We start from the raw sequence: 15736 nt of genomic DNA, 5'->3' as shown, positions 1-15736 counted from the left end.
TCGCAAAGGGTCAGACAGGACTGAGAGACTAACATTTTCACTTTAATCATATTTATTCTTTTTTAAATTATTAAATTTTTTTAGAAACTTAGCTGCATTGGGTCTTCGCCGTTGCGGAGCACAGGCTCCAGCGTGGGCAAGCTCAGCGGTTCTGTCTCTCAGGCTTAGTTGCCCCACAGCATGTGGGATCTTTATTCCCTGACTAGGGGTTGAATAACTTGTCTCCTGCATTAGAAGGCAGATTCGTAACCACCAGACCACCAGGGAAGTCCCTAAGGTTGTCTTTAAATGTGAGTCATTTAAAAAGTAAATCTTGCTTTTCAGGGACTGCAAATCTGGAGAGATCCTGGCTGGGAGAAGAACTTGAATCTCACTGTGCTCCCGGCCTTTTGACCCTCCCTGAAAGCCCCTCAGTAAAAATGGACTGATCCAAAAAAAAAAAAAAAAAAGTAAAACCCGAATGTGTGTATTTACAAGGCAACCTTAGCAAATCAGGGTTACTTGTTATAGGGGGATGAAAATAACTGCCCAATAAAACCAGACAATGTTATTGAACGAAAAATTCAAAATAATGAAATGCTTGGAAACTAAATTCCTGAAGAATGGGATATTTTTCTAATTTATTTTTAATTGAAGGATAATTGCTTTACAGTATTGTGTTGGTCTCTACCAAATAGCAACATGAATCAGCCACAGGGTTAGCCCTGCCCCCTCCAAGAATGGAACTTCTGATGCTTACGTAATGAAGGCCTATAGTCATTGCTAGGCCTTAACTGTATTCCTTAAAAATCTCTTTGTAATCACGTATCTGTGTTTCTATAGGAAAAATATTAAAACAGAAACAAAACTAAAATAGTCACTCTAGGAAGTGCAAACCAGGGCTTGAAGTCTCTGGTGCACATTTGGGAGGGGCCCCTTGGATCCCTTGGAGAGCAACCCACTCCAGTATTCTTGCCTGGAGAATCCCATGGACAGGGGAGCCTGGCGGGTTATGGTCAAAAAGAGTCGGACATTACTGAAATGACTGAGCGCGTGGTATGCATCTTAGCCCTGGGGGCACCCTGGGGCCTTTGCTGGGCTCTGGGACCTGCCTGGGATCCTGACCCAGCACACCCAGCACAGCCAGGAAATCCCAGGAAGTCCCAGGATGGCTATAGAGTTAACAGTATTATTTTTTAACTTTTTGTTGTCAATTTATTATCTACCCCTTTGCCAAAATCCAACGAGGCAGGCATTCATAAAGATTTTGGGGGAGCTCTCCGGAGGCCTAGTGGTTAGGAGTCCACGCTGTCACTACGGAGGCCCAGGTTCAGACCCTGACTGGGGAACAGAGATCCTGCAAGCTGCACAGTGAGGCCAGAAAAAAGAAAAGGTACAGAGTTTTTAAAAAGATCCTTTATGGCCGAAGGATCAGCTTTACCTCTATCACTTTTCTGAAGGACAGAAATCAGAAACTCTGGGGCATTCGTCCAAAGCAGTGTTAAAAAATATCTGCTCCATCAAGAGAATGATTTGACGATCACTCCTTTAGTAAGAGCTTAATTTACATTTCAGATGGAAATTTTTCTTGGGATAGTTGTAGATTCACATACAGTTATAAAATAAATACCACAGAAGGGAATTCCCTGGTGGTCCAGGTCCAGTGGTTAGGACTCTGCACTTCTACTGCCGAGGGCCAGGGTTCAAAACATGTCTGCAGTGGGGCTGGAGCTTGGGGACTTCCTTCTAGCTCCGGGTGATACTAGCAGGCAGCCACCGTGGAGCAAGCGCTGTCCCCACCTTCCTTCCTGCTGGTCTCCTGTGTTGTCCCCTGGCTCACACTGAGGCCCTCCCGGCCTGCAGGACTGATCTTGCCCCAGGCCTGGCTGTTGCTTTACTGCCCTCAGGGCTCTCCTCAAATTCCACCTCAAGGACATGGGTTTTATTCCAGCTGCCTAGGCTGTCTGTGGTCATGGTAGCACTTTTCAGTGGAGAAAGGGAACGCTGGGTCAAGGGCTCAGGGCGGGACCCAGTGGATGAGGCTGGGAGTTATCCGTGACCGCCTGTACACACCGCAGATGTCCCCAAGGAGCAATTTCTAAAGTGTGGGTATTCCAAGAAATAAAAAAGCAAAAACATTTTTTAAAAAAGGGATTTCCCTGGCTGTCCAGTGGTTATGAGGCTGCTTCCACTGAAGGGGAGCGTGTGTTCAATTCCGGCTACTAAGATCCTGCCTGCTGTGTGGCACAGCCAAAAAATAAAAAACAAAAATAAACAGGACTTTCCCTGGTGGTCCACTGGATAAGAATCAGCCTGCCAATGCAGGGGGCCTGGGAGATTCCACATGCTGCCGGCAACTAAGCCTACGAGTTGACCACATGCTCTAGAGTCCACGCCCTAAACAAAAGGTGCAGCAGTTAAGTCCCCCTCGTTGCAGCTAGAGAAAGCCCCTGCACAGCCACAAAGATCCAGTGCAGTCAAAAATAAATAACATAAAATTTAAAGAGAAATAGGGACTTCCCTGATGGTCAAGTGGCTAATACTCCGAGCTCCCAAAGCAGGGGGCCCCAGTTCAAACCCTGGTCAGAGAACTAGATCCCACATGCCTCAACTGAAAGTTCATATGTGGCATTTAAAGATCCTGTGAGCGGCAACTAAGGCCCAGTGCAGCCAAATAAATTTTAAAATATAAACAAACATTTATAAAGTGTGGGTTCTCCGTGATGCTGCCTTTAACTCCTCTGCAAAGACTTCACACCTCCCCCTGAGCTTTGACAGGCTGTCTCACCCAGAACTCAATCTATTTTTCGGTTTGTTTTTTGGACAGCTTATTTACAGTACCAGTGGCACTGATTTCTCATAGTCATGACATCACCATCTTTTGTCAAAAACCTGACATGAGGAGTTGATTTTTAAAACTATGAAATCTATGAAAATTCAGGTGGTTCGTGATATGGTGAAATTGAGAAGGAAGACCTGGTGGGGCTCCTGGGTACAAAAGCCTTTCTGTATCCCCTATTTCTTGTTTGCAGGAAATAGGCTTCGTTCAGCCTCCACAACCTTCCCTGGGTTCCACACGGTTGATAATCAGGGAAGGTACAGGATGCAGAGATAATGGAGTAGTCAAGAGACAATACTGCAGCCTTAGGGACAGGGTCCTGGTTCCCTCTCAAAGGATACATAGATGACTTTTGAGCTGTTTGGCAGCTCAGGTGGGAAAAGTTAACAGTATGCTTCCCCCAAACAGGCAGACAGACCCTAGATTGGTTGGAATCAGAAAGCTGATGGTGCTGACTCCCAACTGTCCCATCACCAACCTCAGAAGAATGTTCACGAGCTGATCACACCCTCTATGAATCTTCTACAATAAACGCCTCACTACCTGCTCTGGGTTGGGACACACAGTCTTGAGGGTTTTCAGCCCTCTCTGTCCCCCTTTGCCTGGCAAAGCAATCAAGTTATCCTTTTCTGTTGCACCCAAAACAAATACAGTTTGGTACAGGACAGAGTCTGGATTTTGGCTGCCAGTCCAGGCAAGCTGACCCCAGCGGATTACAGTCTTTGAGGAGAAGGCAGCGTTGGGCAGGCCCTCAGGGAGCAGCTCAGGATGTCTAGAGCCCAGGACACGTCCTGGGGAAGAGGAGCTGTGTAGCTCCTGGGATCTATATTTGGAAACACATGGGTAGATGTGTTAAAATATTTAGATCAACTCTAAGAGGCTGTTAGTGACTCAAGGTCACTGAGTCAGGGCAATGTCACGGTCAGACTAATCATCTAGACTAAGGCATGGGCAGTTGAGAGAGATTAAGGAAGGTTTAGGAGGAACACAGTCGTTCAGGGACTAGAACTGTTTAAGGACCAGGCAAACACCAAACCACTTCTTAATTTTTTAAATCAAACACTTTATTTCCACATAACAAGCGCAAAAAACTCCCAAACACTTTAACAATACAATTAACGCAGTTATGAAGTCAATTATATACTACTCAAAGCCCCAAAAGGTCAATCAGCTTAACGTTCCAAACATTTCCAGACGTGGTTTTTCAAAGCTACCTTTGGTTTTTGGAAAAACCAGTATGGAAGTCAATATACATTGAATGCATTGAACAACATTTGCTTATATTAAGGTGTCCAACAACATTAGCTTACACCTGGCAAGTTGGAGCATGATCTGAAGTCATACGCTGAAATACATACACAGGTTCTGCCCCCGAAGCTCCTGCGGTGAGGAGCGAGGGCTGTGAAGGGGGAAGAAAAAGGCCAGTCCAGGCTGTGGCATTTCTCATTTTGTAACAGAGGTATGAGAGTTAACACTAAGAACAATGTCAAGTCATTAAGCTTCATGTTCCAAATGGTCTCTTGCTGAGGCTTGAGATGGGCACAAATGGTGGGGAAGATGAAGTCACAGGAGAGTTTGAGCAACAAGATCCCAAAGATGCTCAGAGAGGGTAGGAAGGAGCAAGCAACAGTTTCCCATTGTTCTCACATTATTTCAGGGTGAAAGTGTGAATAAGTTCGGATAAAATGTTCAAATATTTGCTTAGATTTTTTTTTTTTACTTGGTTGCTCTATGAGAACCCTCATACATAGCAACTTTGAAACTTTCGTTATAAAAAAGAGCGTACAAATAAATTCACAAAAAAGAGACAGTTAATGCTGAGCAGCCAAAAAGTCATGGTTTATTATATCTGAAGAAAGTTCATAATTCAAACACAACCAGACTGTACATTTTACAATCACATTCTATTTGTAAACAGTTAAAAGCCACTGACTTCTTTTGCATCTTAGGACACAAACAGTTAGAATCAAGGCAATGAAATGATGGCAAATTCTGTACTGTTAAAATTTTTACCCTTGTTTAGTCTCTCTTCTTTGACTAAGCAAGCATTATAATACCATTTGTGGGCAAAAAAAGGGGGGTGGGGAGAAAGAAATTTTAAAAATGGTGTATAACTCGTTAGTTTGCAACAACATTTAAAATTTTCTTTATACAACGAACAATTCTGTAAGCCCAATATCTTGGTTACAGTATGCATAGTTACTGATTTCGGCTTTAAGGTACAACAGTTAAACATTAACACAGTCACGAGAGAGCGGAAACAGAGAGCCACTTGATGGGATTACAAAAAATTATTACCTATTGATTATTAGCAAACCATCATCACTCACTAATAAAAAGACAGCATCTGAAAGCAGAATCTCAAACTCCAGCTTTAAGCATTTTTTTGTTTTTTTCTTTTTTTTTGGCAGAGAAAATTCTTAAACAGAGCAATATGTAGTATCAGTGCTAAAAGTTGGGGTTTTTCTTTTTTCCTATAAGAAACTACAAGGAGTTTTTTTTTTTTTAATTTTTTTGTTTTTTTAAACTGGGGAACTGGTTTTCCTGAGAACCATGCTCTTTGATTTAGGACAGAATAGAAAAACAAAAGAACATGGCCAAATGCTGCTCCTTTTTCCCAGAGATAGAAAGCATCTTTTAAATCATCCTCCATTTTTTTTTTGTCTTTTAATTTTTTTTTAAATGATGGAAGAGTAAACATTTTTTTTTTCTCAAAAAACAAACAAAAAAATCTGTAAACAAGAAGGCTCAACGTGGGAACCTTCAAAACAAAATGGAAAGCCTATTCAAAGTGCAGGGCCCGTCCTGGGTGGCAGGTGGGCTGCAAGTCACAGCTGTGGCCACAGTTTTTCAAACTGCAGAGTGAAATTCTTTAGTTTTATAACATGAAAAAACTGGTGCAATACTTTCATTTATAGTCCTAAGTCAGTATCATAACTTGATCTTTTAAACTCCACGATACCACAATAAGGTAGGCAAACATCAAGGCATAGTAGAGAGCGCACACCTTAAGAACATCCTTGAGTAAACATTTACACTGGAACAGCTGCCCTCCCCATATTGCCGAGTAGACGGAGAGAACACCCTTCAGTGCAAAGTTAAAAGCTCATACATTATCAGCCCAAAAAACTTGTTTGCAAAAAGAAGAGAAAAAGAATGAATGGGGGGAGGGGTAGGAACGGGGAAAAAAAGAGAACTCAAAGGCTAAACATGATGAGTATACACAAGTGAGCTCATTCTATACGGTTTAGCATGTATGGCGCTATTTGGGAGTGTAAATAGATAGATACCTTTTCACATTATAATATTGGCCTGCATGATTCAAGTATTCAAACTGATATGTTTCAGGGAAAACAAAGTGGAGAATGTGCAGAGAATAGCTGTTCCCACAGGTGGCCCCTGGCTGCAGGCGGCGAGCCCAACTTAGTGCTCCTTTCTCTCGAGGCTTGAGGTCGAAGTTCGTGAGTCTAGTCTACACTGTTACATGGACTCTCCACCCCCACCCAGGTGGTCAACAGAAAGAAAAGCATTAATGGGGGATGGGCTGCTAATTCCCCGGGGGTCGCTGCTGCTGGGAGGACCCCACAGGCTTGTGGAATAATGTGGGGTCCCCCAGAGGGAAGTGCCATGAAGGTCTCCACAGTTAGTTCCCGACAGCCCAGCACCATTCCAGTGATTGAGATCGGTCCGGCTGGAGAATGAGTGGGAACAGTCGAGGGAGCCCAGCCGGCTCTGGCTGGACCCGAGAGACTGCCAGCTGGGAGAAGGGGTCAGAGACTGACTTTGTGCAAAGAAACGACTGATCTCCTCTTCACTGGCAAACTCAGCAAGAATAGTAGTGTTCCCCAGTACACACCTGGAGGAGAGAGACACAAGCAGGCCTGGTGAAGACGGGGGCCAGCTGAGGGGTCTGAGCCAAAGTCAGGGGGGCATATTGTCGCCTCGGAGGGGGAAAAGAAGAGGGCGGGCATGCAAGGACGCCGAGGGCCCTCCCGCCAGCCCGAGCGCGCCCCGGAGGCCACACGTGGTAGGGCACAGCGCCCAGGGCTCTCCAGACCCAGACGTGCCGCCCAGCTCTGCTGAGGCGTCAGATCACATCCTGTCTCCTAACGGGAAATTTAAGGGACTTTCTAGGGCCACTTTGTTTTTTTTTTTTCTCTAGGGCCACTTTGATCTGGGGTGATGTGCTCCCTTTTGAACGTTGCCCTTGGAGCCAAAACACAGGAGGCTGCAGCTCTTCTGAGATGCTCACTGCGGGGCCACACGTGCCAGTCCAGGGGTGGTGTGCGGGGTCACCGGAGGTGCTTCCAGCCACCCGAGGGGGCCCTAACAAGAGGATTCTGAACCTGCACCCCCAGGGGCGTTTTCCAGGCGCCTGCGTAGAATGGGCAACTTACATGTGCAGAGACTTTTGTGCCTTCACTACCTCTTCTTTTGAACTGTAACGGACCAAAGCGTTTCCATGTGGGAGGTTCAGGTGGAATGTTATCAGTGGGCCATGCTGCATGCACAGGGTACGCAGAGTTGAGCCATCAATCTAGGAAACAAGCCAGGGAGCTGCCAGTTAGATGCGCCGCCGCGAGGCCCGTCCAGGGAGGTGGTCCCGGGCTGGGACTCTGGTTCTCTCTCTTGCCCAAGGTCCTTCGCTCCTGGTGCCACTCTGCACTGGGACTCACTGCTGTCATGGGGCACAGCGCCTCCCTCCCCACCTCCACTGGTCCCAGAGCCATACCTCTGTGGCCTCTAGACTCCTGGATATTCCCCAGATCCCCAATTCCTTAGTTAGCCATTGCCCCTGCTGTGGCTTCAGGTCTTCTCTCTTCCCTGCCCTGAGGACAGGATTCATCAAGGCACTGCTCCCTGGGGAGGAGGGGGGTGGGCTCTTAACACCCAGCCTCCAGAGGAGGGGGTCGTCCAGGGACTAAGAAAATGTTCTCATCTAAACGGGCAGACATGGTTTCTCAAAACGCGGTACAAGGACCACCTGCATTAAACTCATCTGAACGCCCTTACAGGAATGGAGACCCCTGGTCCTAGCCCAGGTCTGCTACATGAGGGTCTGCGGGGTGAGATCTAGGACTCTGGTTTTGATCAGCTCCCGTGCATTTCATAGCATAAGAACCACAGGATCAGACCACCAGCCTGCCTGAGGTATCCGAAGACCATTCTCTGTCAGGCCTTAACATCTATTTAGTCCACTGAGCAGGCCTGGGCAGTCCTCATCTTAGACTTACACCAGCATGGAAGCCTTTGCTTCCATGTGACCTGGAACCAGGACACCACCAACCAGGATACCTGATGTTCTTACCTGAGGTGTAAGGTTTTTTAGAACAAGCCAATTTGTTATTCTCCCTGAGCTGCTCTCACCCCAGCTGGAACCTAAACAAGGAAGAAAAAGGACAAGTCAGCCTTCCAAGACTGTGGCCTGAATGACTGTGCAGGACAACACAGCCCAGTTACACTGGAGGGATTCAGAAGGATCACCTGAGCTCAGAGGATCTGTTTCCTTCTTTCTTACTCACCTGTGGTTCTACCTGGGGTATCTTCCCCACAGGCCAGGATGCCACCTCACTCCAGCTCTGACCAGCAGCTAATTCCTGGGGCACATGGCTTGGCCTCTGGGGGTGAGGGGCTCAGAGGGCTGCCAGCTCATTACAGTGGGCGAGTGAACCACAGGCCAGATGCCTTTGGGCTCTTCCCATTTATAAAGCTAAACCCATTCCCTATTTGGGGAATAGCCTAACTTCATGATCATCTCAGGTACTGGATGACTTTGCGTGCACGTCCCACAGGGTGCTAAGTTAGAGGGGATTTAAGAGCCTGCAATCGTCCAGACATTCCTTGTTTAGCCTGGGCTACCACAGGGGCTCTGCATCTGGCTTTCCTGTCCGGCCCCAAGGCATCGTCTCCCTCTCCCAACAACCGAGCTTGAAGACATGATCCAGTCACTCCTGTCTAGAACTGTTCAAAAGAGCCTCAGAAACCCTTTAGAAGATGGCTAAATGTCACAGCTCAAGGCACTCAGCACTCCCTGAACACCGCCCCCCAACCCTTGCCAAGCTCCGACTTCACAGGAAGCTCTGTGTTTTCCCAGCTCTCTGTGCCTTGGCCTACCCCGCCCCCTCTGCTGACGTGGCTGACTCACACAGGCTTCCTGATCCCACCCGACTCCCATCGACCCTCCTGAGGGTCAAGGGTCTTCAGCCACGTTTATGATGCCCCCTCATCATGCACTGCCAGGCGGTGAGCTGGCACCCAGAAGATGCCCGTGGCCTGAAAGAATCGCTCACACATCACACCAAGCTAACTTGGATTTAGTAACTTGGAACAGACTCAAGTGTTCTTTTCATATAATTAAAACCTTCCCTCTAAGGAAACATTTTAAGTTTTATTTCAACCAATCACTGCTCTGTAGATCGGAAATTGTTATTAATGAGGTTTCACTACAATTTTCAGCCTGGAGTTGAGAAAACTTTGTGTACTTGGGGACAGGGGAGCAGATGAGCCCTGAGTTGTGTTTGTGGCTGTGTGTGCAGTGTATGCTGGGGGAGGAGGCGGGGACGGGATCCAGTACAAGTCCCAAGTTAGTCGTTTAGAGAAGGAGCAGGAAGGTGGGACCCATTTGTCCCAGGTTTCCTGGGACAGTCCGGTTTAGGCCTGCATGGTTAATTAACGGCACCCCCTTTCACTCTGAAATGTCCCTGTTTAATCAACGAATTTTCTGATGATCCTAAGTACAGGCCAAGCTTTCACCCCAAAACAGGGCCCACTCTTAAAGGCCCACATGGGCTGGCCTCACTGACCCCAGGTTTATCAGATGATACTTCCTGTGATATGGTGTCACCACAAGTCTGCCACGTGTAGGAAGTTACTACACCGAATGAGATAAGCTCTTGAGCAGCTTCTGAAAGGAGGGGTCCCATTCTATTAACTTCATTGCTGACTGGTGTGTGTTTCTGGGGAAACCTAAATAACGTGGGCAAAATTTAAAGTAAAATTTAACACTCTCAAAAGCACGGCAGAAGACAGCAATGAACTAGGAATCTTATGCTGTGTTACATTCTAATCCTACTTTATAGAGGATAATGCAATAGTCTTCTTCTCAGGTCTCTAGACTGGTGGTACTGGCTGGTGTTCAGTGAATGAACCACAAGAAACCACCTTCTTGCATGTCGTCTTACCTGGGGTATACCTGGCGTCAGAATTTCCCCATCCTCCACCTACTCGAAGGGGAGAATTATCCCACGAAGACAAGGGTGGCTTCTGACCAGTCAGTCCCGGAGGTGGGCGGGACGGAGCAGTGATGTTTTTAGGTGGCAGAGGGACCTTCCACAGCTCATGAGCCAGAGAGGTGTTTGTAACTGAACCAGGGGACCATGTCAATTTGGAATCACTATTTCTGGCTACTCGAAGGAGAAAAACAAAGAGGGGGAGAAGGGAGATAAATGCTTTCAGAAAAGAGAAAATTTAAGCAATGGCAGTACCTATTCCCCCACCAAAAGGAGATCAGACAAAAATAAACTTTAAAAAGGAACCCACTCCCTTGCCTCAAAACAGACTGTCTCATTAATAGTTTTAAGATCTGTGAGACCCTTAGTCCAGCTAACACAACAACACACCGAACACTGCTTTAACTGCTCCAAAGAGCGAGTGGGAACTCCACACCTTAACAATCCTAAGGAGTCCCTCAGGACCGATACTCAGACCACTGGATTTTAGCGTTTTGTTGCTCACTCATGAAAAAAGTAGACCCGACTTAGGGAGTCCTCACAGCAGACATTCATGGGGGACATGCTGTACTGAGTGCTGGTCTGCTGGGTGTACTTCTCCTTCCGATCCTCACATACTCTCTACTGAGGTTCAGAGAGGGTAAGCAATTTGCCTATGGGTCCAGTGCACAGCCAGGGATACAGGAAACTCAATAAAACGAATGCTAAAAAAGCGGAGGAGCAGAAGCCAACAGAGAAATTCAACTATGATCTTTTTCTACTTTTACTGTCAACTTTTTCTACCTGATCATAAGGAGCTTGTCTTTAAGCCAACAGATCTCAAAGTATGATGGGAAGACTGCTCACAACCCAGTTTATTAATGGCTTGCGACAGTATGAGAAATTCAGAGCGAGCGTTTGTAAACTTCGAGAGCACTCTGACACTACTCCCAAGGCTGTAATCATTTTTCTAGCAATTTCAAGTTCAGGTTTACTGTATTTTACAAAAGTGATCAGTCTGCAAAGAAGTGGACATTAGAAAAAATAAAAGGTCCTTCACTACAGACAGTTGAGAACTACTGCTTTGAACTAAATTACATTTAATCTCAGATGAGAGTGGCTATTCAGTGAAACCTGATTGTTTTAATAAATGATGACTAGGTACGACAAATTTTAAAAGGGGGCAGGTAGTGTTAAAAGTATCATCCCAAGCTCAGAAATACACTCTCCTGGCTCCCTGAAAAGACGACTATGGATTAAAATAAGAGGTGAACACAAGAGCCCGGCCCCGGGCTCCGACGGGGAGAGCCCAGGCGCGGGGACAAGGCCCACCTGAAGTGCTTTGTGCTGTACTGCTGAGGGGAACATTGTAGTTGGAGGCACGAATGGATGACCAGGCACTAGTTGAAGGCAGCGTGGTGTTCAAGGATGAGGATGACCCTACACGAGGGAAGAGCCCACGAGTCATTCATTCGAGCAGAAGACCAGGCGTTCTGAGACGCAAAAGCCTTCAGAGAACCTGCAACTTAAGAGCATGCCACAGGACAGACACAGGCGTGCTCAGGGCCCGGGCACGGTGCCCACGATGGCAGTTTCCTTCTTGCCTCCACCTTGGCTCAGAAGAGGTCCCTCTCCCACCCATCTCCTCGTACGTGTCTGTGAGACTGCACCCCAACAATGCGACTGGCAAGAGGCAACACCAGCCTTGCTTCTCAGTACCAGGCTCCATCTGAGTCCCTGGCCTGTCTCTGAGCTCGTGCCTGCTTGCTGGGCAGCTCAGGCGCCCTGGCACCGGCTCCACCAGTGGGCCAGGCCTTTGTTCCTCCCCACTGAGCCCCACGCTCTCCAGAACCTAGCCTCTCTTCCTGCAAATCCCCTTGATGGCTACTCTGGTTTAGCTCCAGACCCGACCATTCTGTGAATCTCTGCGACAGTTCCTGCTGCTGGATCCTTGCATTAACTACAGGCCACGAGCGCTCACTGCCCACGCTCTCCTGTGAAACCACAGTCCAGGTGGTTCCACACACCACTGTTGGCTAATTCAGCCATTTTAGACTGATGAGGATTCTTATCTCACCACCGTGACGTGGCAAACATCTGTCAACAAACTATGTATTTAATAGAAAGCGCTGACTGTTTGACATTTTCTTTATTACAAACTGTGTAACAGGACAGCGGTGAGGATGTATGTTACAGACAAAGACCTGGCCTCCTTCACTGTGCTCACCTTTCCTCCATTGCGTGTATGCGTGGCATTCCTGTACATGGTGAGAGACAACCCCGTAGTAACGAGGAGGAGGGTTTATGTGATAATCCATTGCAAAGCGCATCTGGATGCATGGACCCTTAAACTGCTCTTATTTTCACTCTGAGAGACCAAGAAAGCCAAATGCTTCTCCAGAGGAAAGTTCTTTAATATAACATCTTTCATAACAAAGAGCCATTTCTTAATAACCACAAGATGGCAACTTGTTATAAAATAGTTATATATTAATATAGTTATTAGAAAGCAAATGTCTGTTGGTTCTTTAAGTTAATATAGATGTTCACCCTGTCAAGTGATAATAAATCCTCATCAGTTAAAAAGTGGTTAAGAGTTACCTATCGCCAAGAATTCTGTTATCACTGTCAGAAGCCCCCTGGATGTCAGGGGCTGTGTTGTGCTGGAGTGACTCTTGCTCCTCAGGGTTTCACGTCTACCTTGAGCCCTGAACCATTCAGAAACCCTAAGTTGTGCCCGTCTACATACCACTGTTCCTGTCCCTGAGGTGGTCAACTTCCCGCACAGTATTAATTGAAAGATTGTTTATGACACTGCCAGGAGTGACGTAAGGGTCAGTTTCAGGGTCAATGTTTGGATAACCTTTCCATGGTTCACCAGGGCGAAATTCTGGAAATAAAAACTTAAAATTAGTTCAGGCTTAATCGTCATCTAAAAATCCACTATAACTATCCCAAAGTTTTATTCCTAAAGTCCATGCAATTCTCAAATATTTCCCAATATTCTCAAATTATTTCCCAACACCCTAATAGGCTGATTTAATATCACAACTAATATAAGCTGTTATTAATGAGTAACTTGCAAATTTTTGCATGAAGTAATTTCTCAGGGTTTATATATTTTTTAAAGTGTATTTTAAAGTGCTTTATTACAATCACAAGGCTATAGCAACTTGGACTGGACAAAGCAGGCTGTAAGTGCATTTCTGGTGATTCCTCAATAGATGGAAATGCTGTCGTGCCAGTCCCCAGGCAGCTGGAGAAGAACAGTGAACCCAGGTTTCCATCATGCTTCGTGCTGGACTAATTAACCCCACCTTCACAGCATACAGGCACCGGTAGCAGGCCAGGCCACTCAGCAGCCCAAACCCGACGCTCAGCTTCTCACTCGCCATTTCTGTGCTCGCCCCCACCCTCTGTGCAGGTCAGTCCGATCAAACAGAACTGGGGCCAAATCATTTTCATGTCCAGAGGTACTGAAATCTTAATGGAAACAAACTCTCACAAAAGAAGATGCCAGCATTTTACCTGGTGGCCAATTAACACTGCTAGAGCCGTTAGGCGATTTGGCACGTGGCCAGCCATCTCCTATTGAACCTGGAGGACTGGCTGGTGAAGTACTGCTGTTCATAAAGTCATAGGGAACAAATGGAGACTCTTCCAGCCTGAAACCACTTGAAATAGCACCTAAAAAGAGAAAATGGAAGGGAAGTGTGAGCAAAATATACCATCACATCTATTTCTTGTAGTTTGTCAAATACTGTAAGAAAACTTTTTATTAGATCTGTGGGTTCCAAACTGTGTTCTGTAGATTAGGTGAAGGTGTCAGGAGGAAAAAAGCCTTGCGCCTTCAAGACCTCAATCACCTCTCTCCGATGGGGTCCTGGCCCTAGTGACGGTATATGCATTGACAGAAGAGCTGAAGGACAGAGGATGGAAGGAGAGAATGCGCGGTGAGGAGGGCCAAGGCCAGCATGGCAAGAGTTTCGGGGAAAAAGTTCTAGCCAGTGGGCGAGGCCTGCACAAAGACTAGAGGAGAGAAACTGTTTGCCACTTCTCAGAAACTGAAAGATCATTTGGTCCGAAAAATAGTAAACGGGAGAGTAAACAACATGAAGGAGCTGGGCCCTGATCTTGAAGGGCAGGGACGACCAGGGACATTTCGTCGTAAATGCTTGGAATTCAAAGATCCTGAGGTGGGGTGTTGCGTATTCTAGCTGCCCGGCCCCACCGCTGCAGACTGACCGATGCTGTCTGTTCCCTCAAGCCTTCAGAATCGGCAACACCCTCAGACAGGGCTTTCTAGGACTTGGCAATGAGTTCATTGTATCGAAGGGTTTTAGGAAGGGAACTCATACGAATACAGTTCCATTTATTTTGAAGTCACATTTGCTGTAGTGTGGAAAAGAGAAGGCAGGCTAGCTCGGAAGCAGGGAGACCATTAGGAGACACAACAGATACCTAAGCTGAAAAGCAGAAACGGGCACTACTCAGAGATGGACTGGATGGGGAGACTGGAGGAGGGAAGAGATCGAGAACAGCTCTTAGGCTCAAAACGGGCACTACTCGGAGATGGACTGGATGGGGAGACTGGAGGAAGGAAGAGATCGAGAATAGCTCTTAGGCTCAAACACCCACCAACTGATGAGTACGTAAACGAAACGTGGTACGTGTGATCCAATTCAACTATAAAAAGTAATGAACTGCAGCATGCTGCAACATGGATGAACCTTGAAAACGTTACGCTAAGCCAGAAGTGCCGGCCTTAAGAGACCAGATATTACATGCTTCCACTTACACGGAATGTCCAATACAGACAAAGCTACAGCAAACACTTATGGCTAATGGAGGTGGGAGGAATGACACCAAAGGGGTTCCTCTGGGGAAATGTTCAACAACTGATTGTGTGATGCGTACACAACTCTGAGAACGTACTAAAAGCCACAGAAGTGTACGCTTCAAAAGGAGACCTGTCCATGGAAATTATCTCAATCAACTTTTTTAAAAAGAGACTGCCTCTTAAGTTTCTAGATTCAGTTTCTGGAAAGGGGAGGAGCAAGGGTGAAGAAAGTGAAACCTATCAGATCCCTCTGGGGTTCTCCTGCGTACAAAAGCTTTTCCATGTCTCCCATTTCTTGTTTGTAGAAAAAAGATTTTGGCCTCCTAGACCTTCCCTGAGTTCCAAACAGCTGAATCAATTAGGGCAGGGAAGGAACGCAGAAACAAAGGAAAGGCAGTCAAGAAACAACAGCATGGCTCTGGGCCAGGTCCTGCATCCTCCTCCCAGGATATGCGTTAACAACCCCCAGCCGGGTGGAGGACGTTGACTGCAGGCTGAGCACCAGCTCGGGACCCAAGAGGATGGGACCAGAAGGCTAGTGGCTGAGATTTCTGAACCACCACCCACCAGAGGAAGGTAACACCCCCGCAGCACCACCCCCCCCACGCCCTTCAATTTTGCCTATAAAAAGCCTCTTCCCCTGAAAACCATGGCGAGTTGGGCTTTCTGAGAACCAGCTAACATTCTCCTCACTTGGCCTTGCAGTGCACTATTCCAAACTCTGACATTTCCATTTGTTTGGCCTCACTGTGCGTCAGACACACAAAACTGGATTAGCAACAAAACCAAAGTGTCTTGTCCACTGTAGATTTTGAAACAGATGTGAGGAAAGTTTTGGTTCATGGACTTAAGGCTGCTCCAGCTATGAGC

The 15736-nt window shown here is 46.7% G+C and overlaps 1 protein-coding gene across 4 annotated transcripts in view; it reads right to left on the bottom strand.

Moving 5' to 3' along the window:
• Nucleotides 1–3860: 3860 nt before the first annotated feature.
• Nucleotides 3861–15736, bottom strand: part of TNRC6A (trinucleotide repeat containing adaptor 6A) — a 97930-nt gene continuing 86054 nt past the window's right edge. For all 4 annotated transcript variants that reach the window (XM_069570369.1, XM_069570370.1, XM_069570372.1 and 1 more), the window contains 7 exons: nt 13555–13713; nt 12776–12916; nt 11359–11466; nt 10000–10221; nt 8127–8197; nt 7216–7355; nt 3861–6674 (listed from right to left, as the gene is read on the bottom strand). In XM_069570369.1, the coding sequence (XP_069426470.1) occupies nt 6299–6674; nt 7216–7355; nt 8127–8197; nt 10000–10221; nt 11359–11466; nt 12776–12916; nt 13555–13713 (1217 nt within the window). In that variant the 3' untranslated portion in view covers nt 3861–6298. The remainder of the gene's footprint in view (nt 6675–7215; nt 7356–8126; nt 8198–9999; nt 10222–11358; nt 11467–12775; nt 12917–13554; nt 13714–15736) is intronic.

This window comes from Ovis canadensis, chromosome 24, assembly GCF_042477335.2.
Source record: "Ovis canadensis isolate MfBH-ARS-UI-01 breed Bighorn chromosome 24, ARS-UI_OviCan_v2, whole genome shotgun sequence".
NCBI lineage: Eukaryota > Metazoa > Chordata > Mammalia > Artiodactyla > Bovidae > Ovis > Ovis canadensis.
The sequence above is the reverse complement of the archived record's forward strand: the minus strand, read 5'-3'. Positions and strand labels throughout refer to the sequence as shown.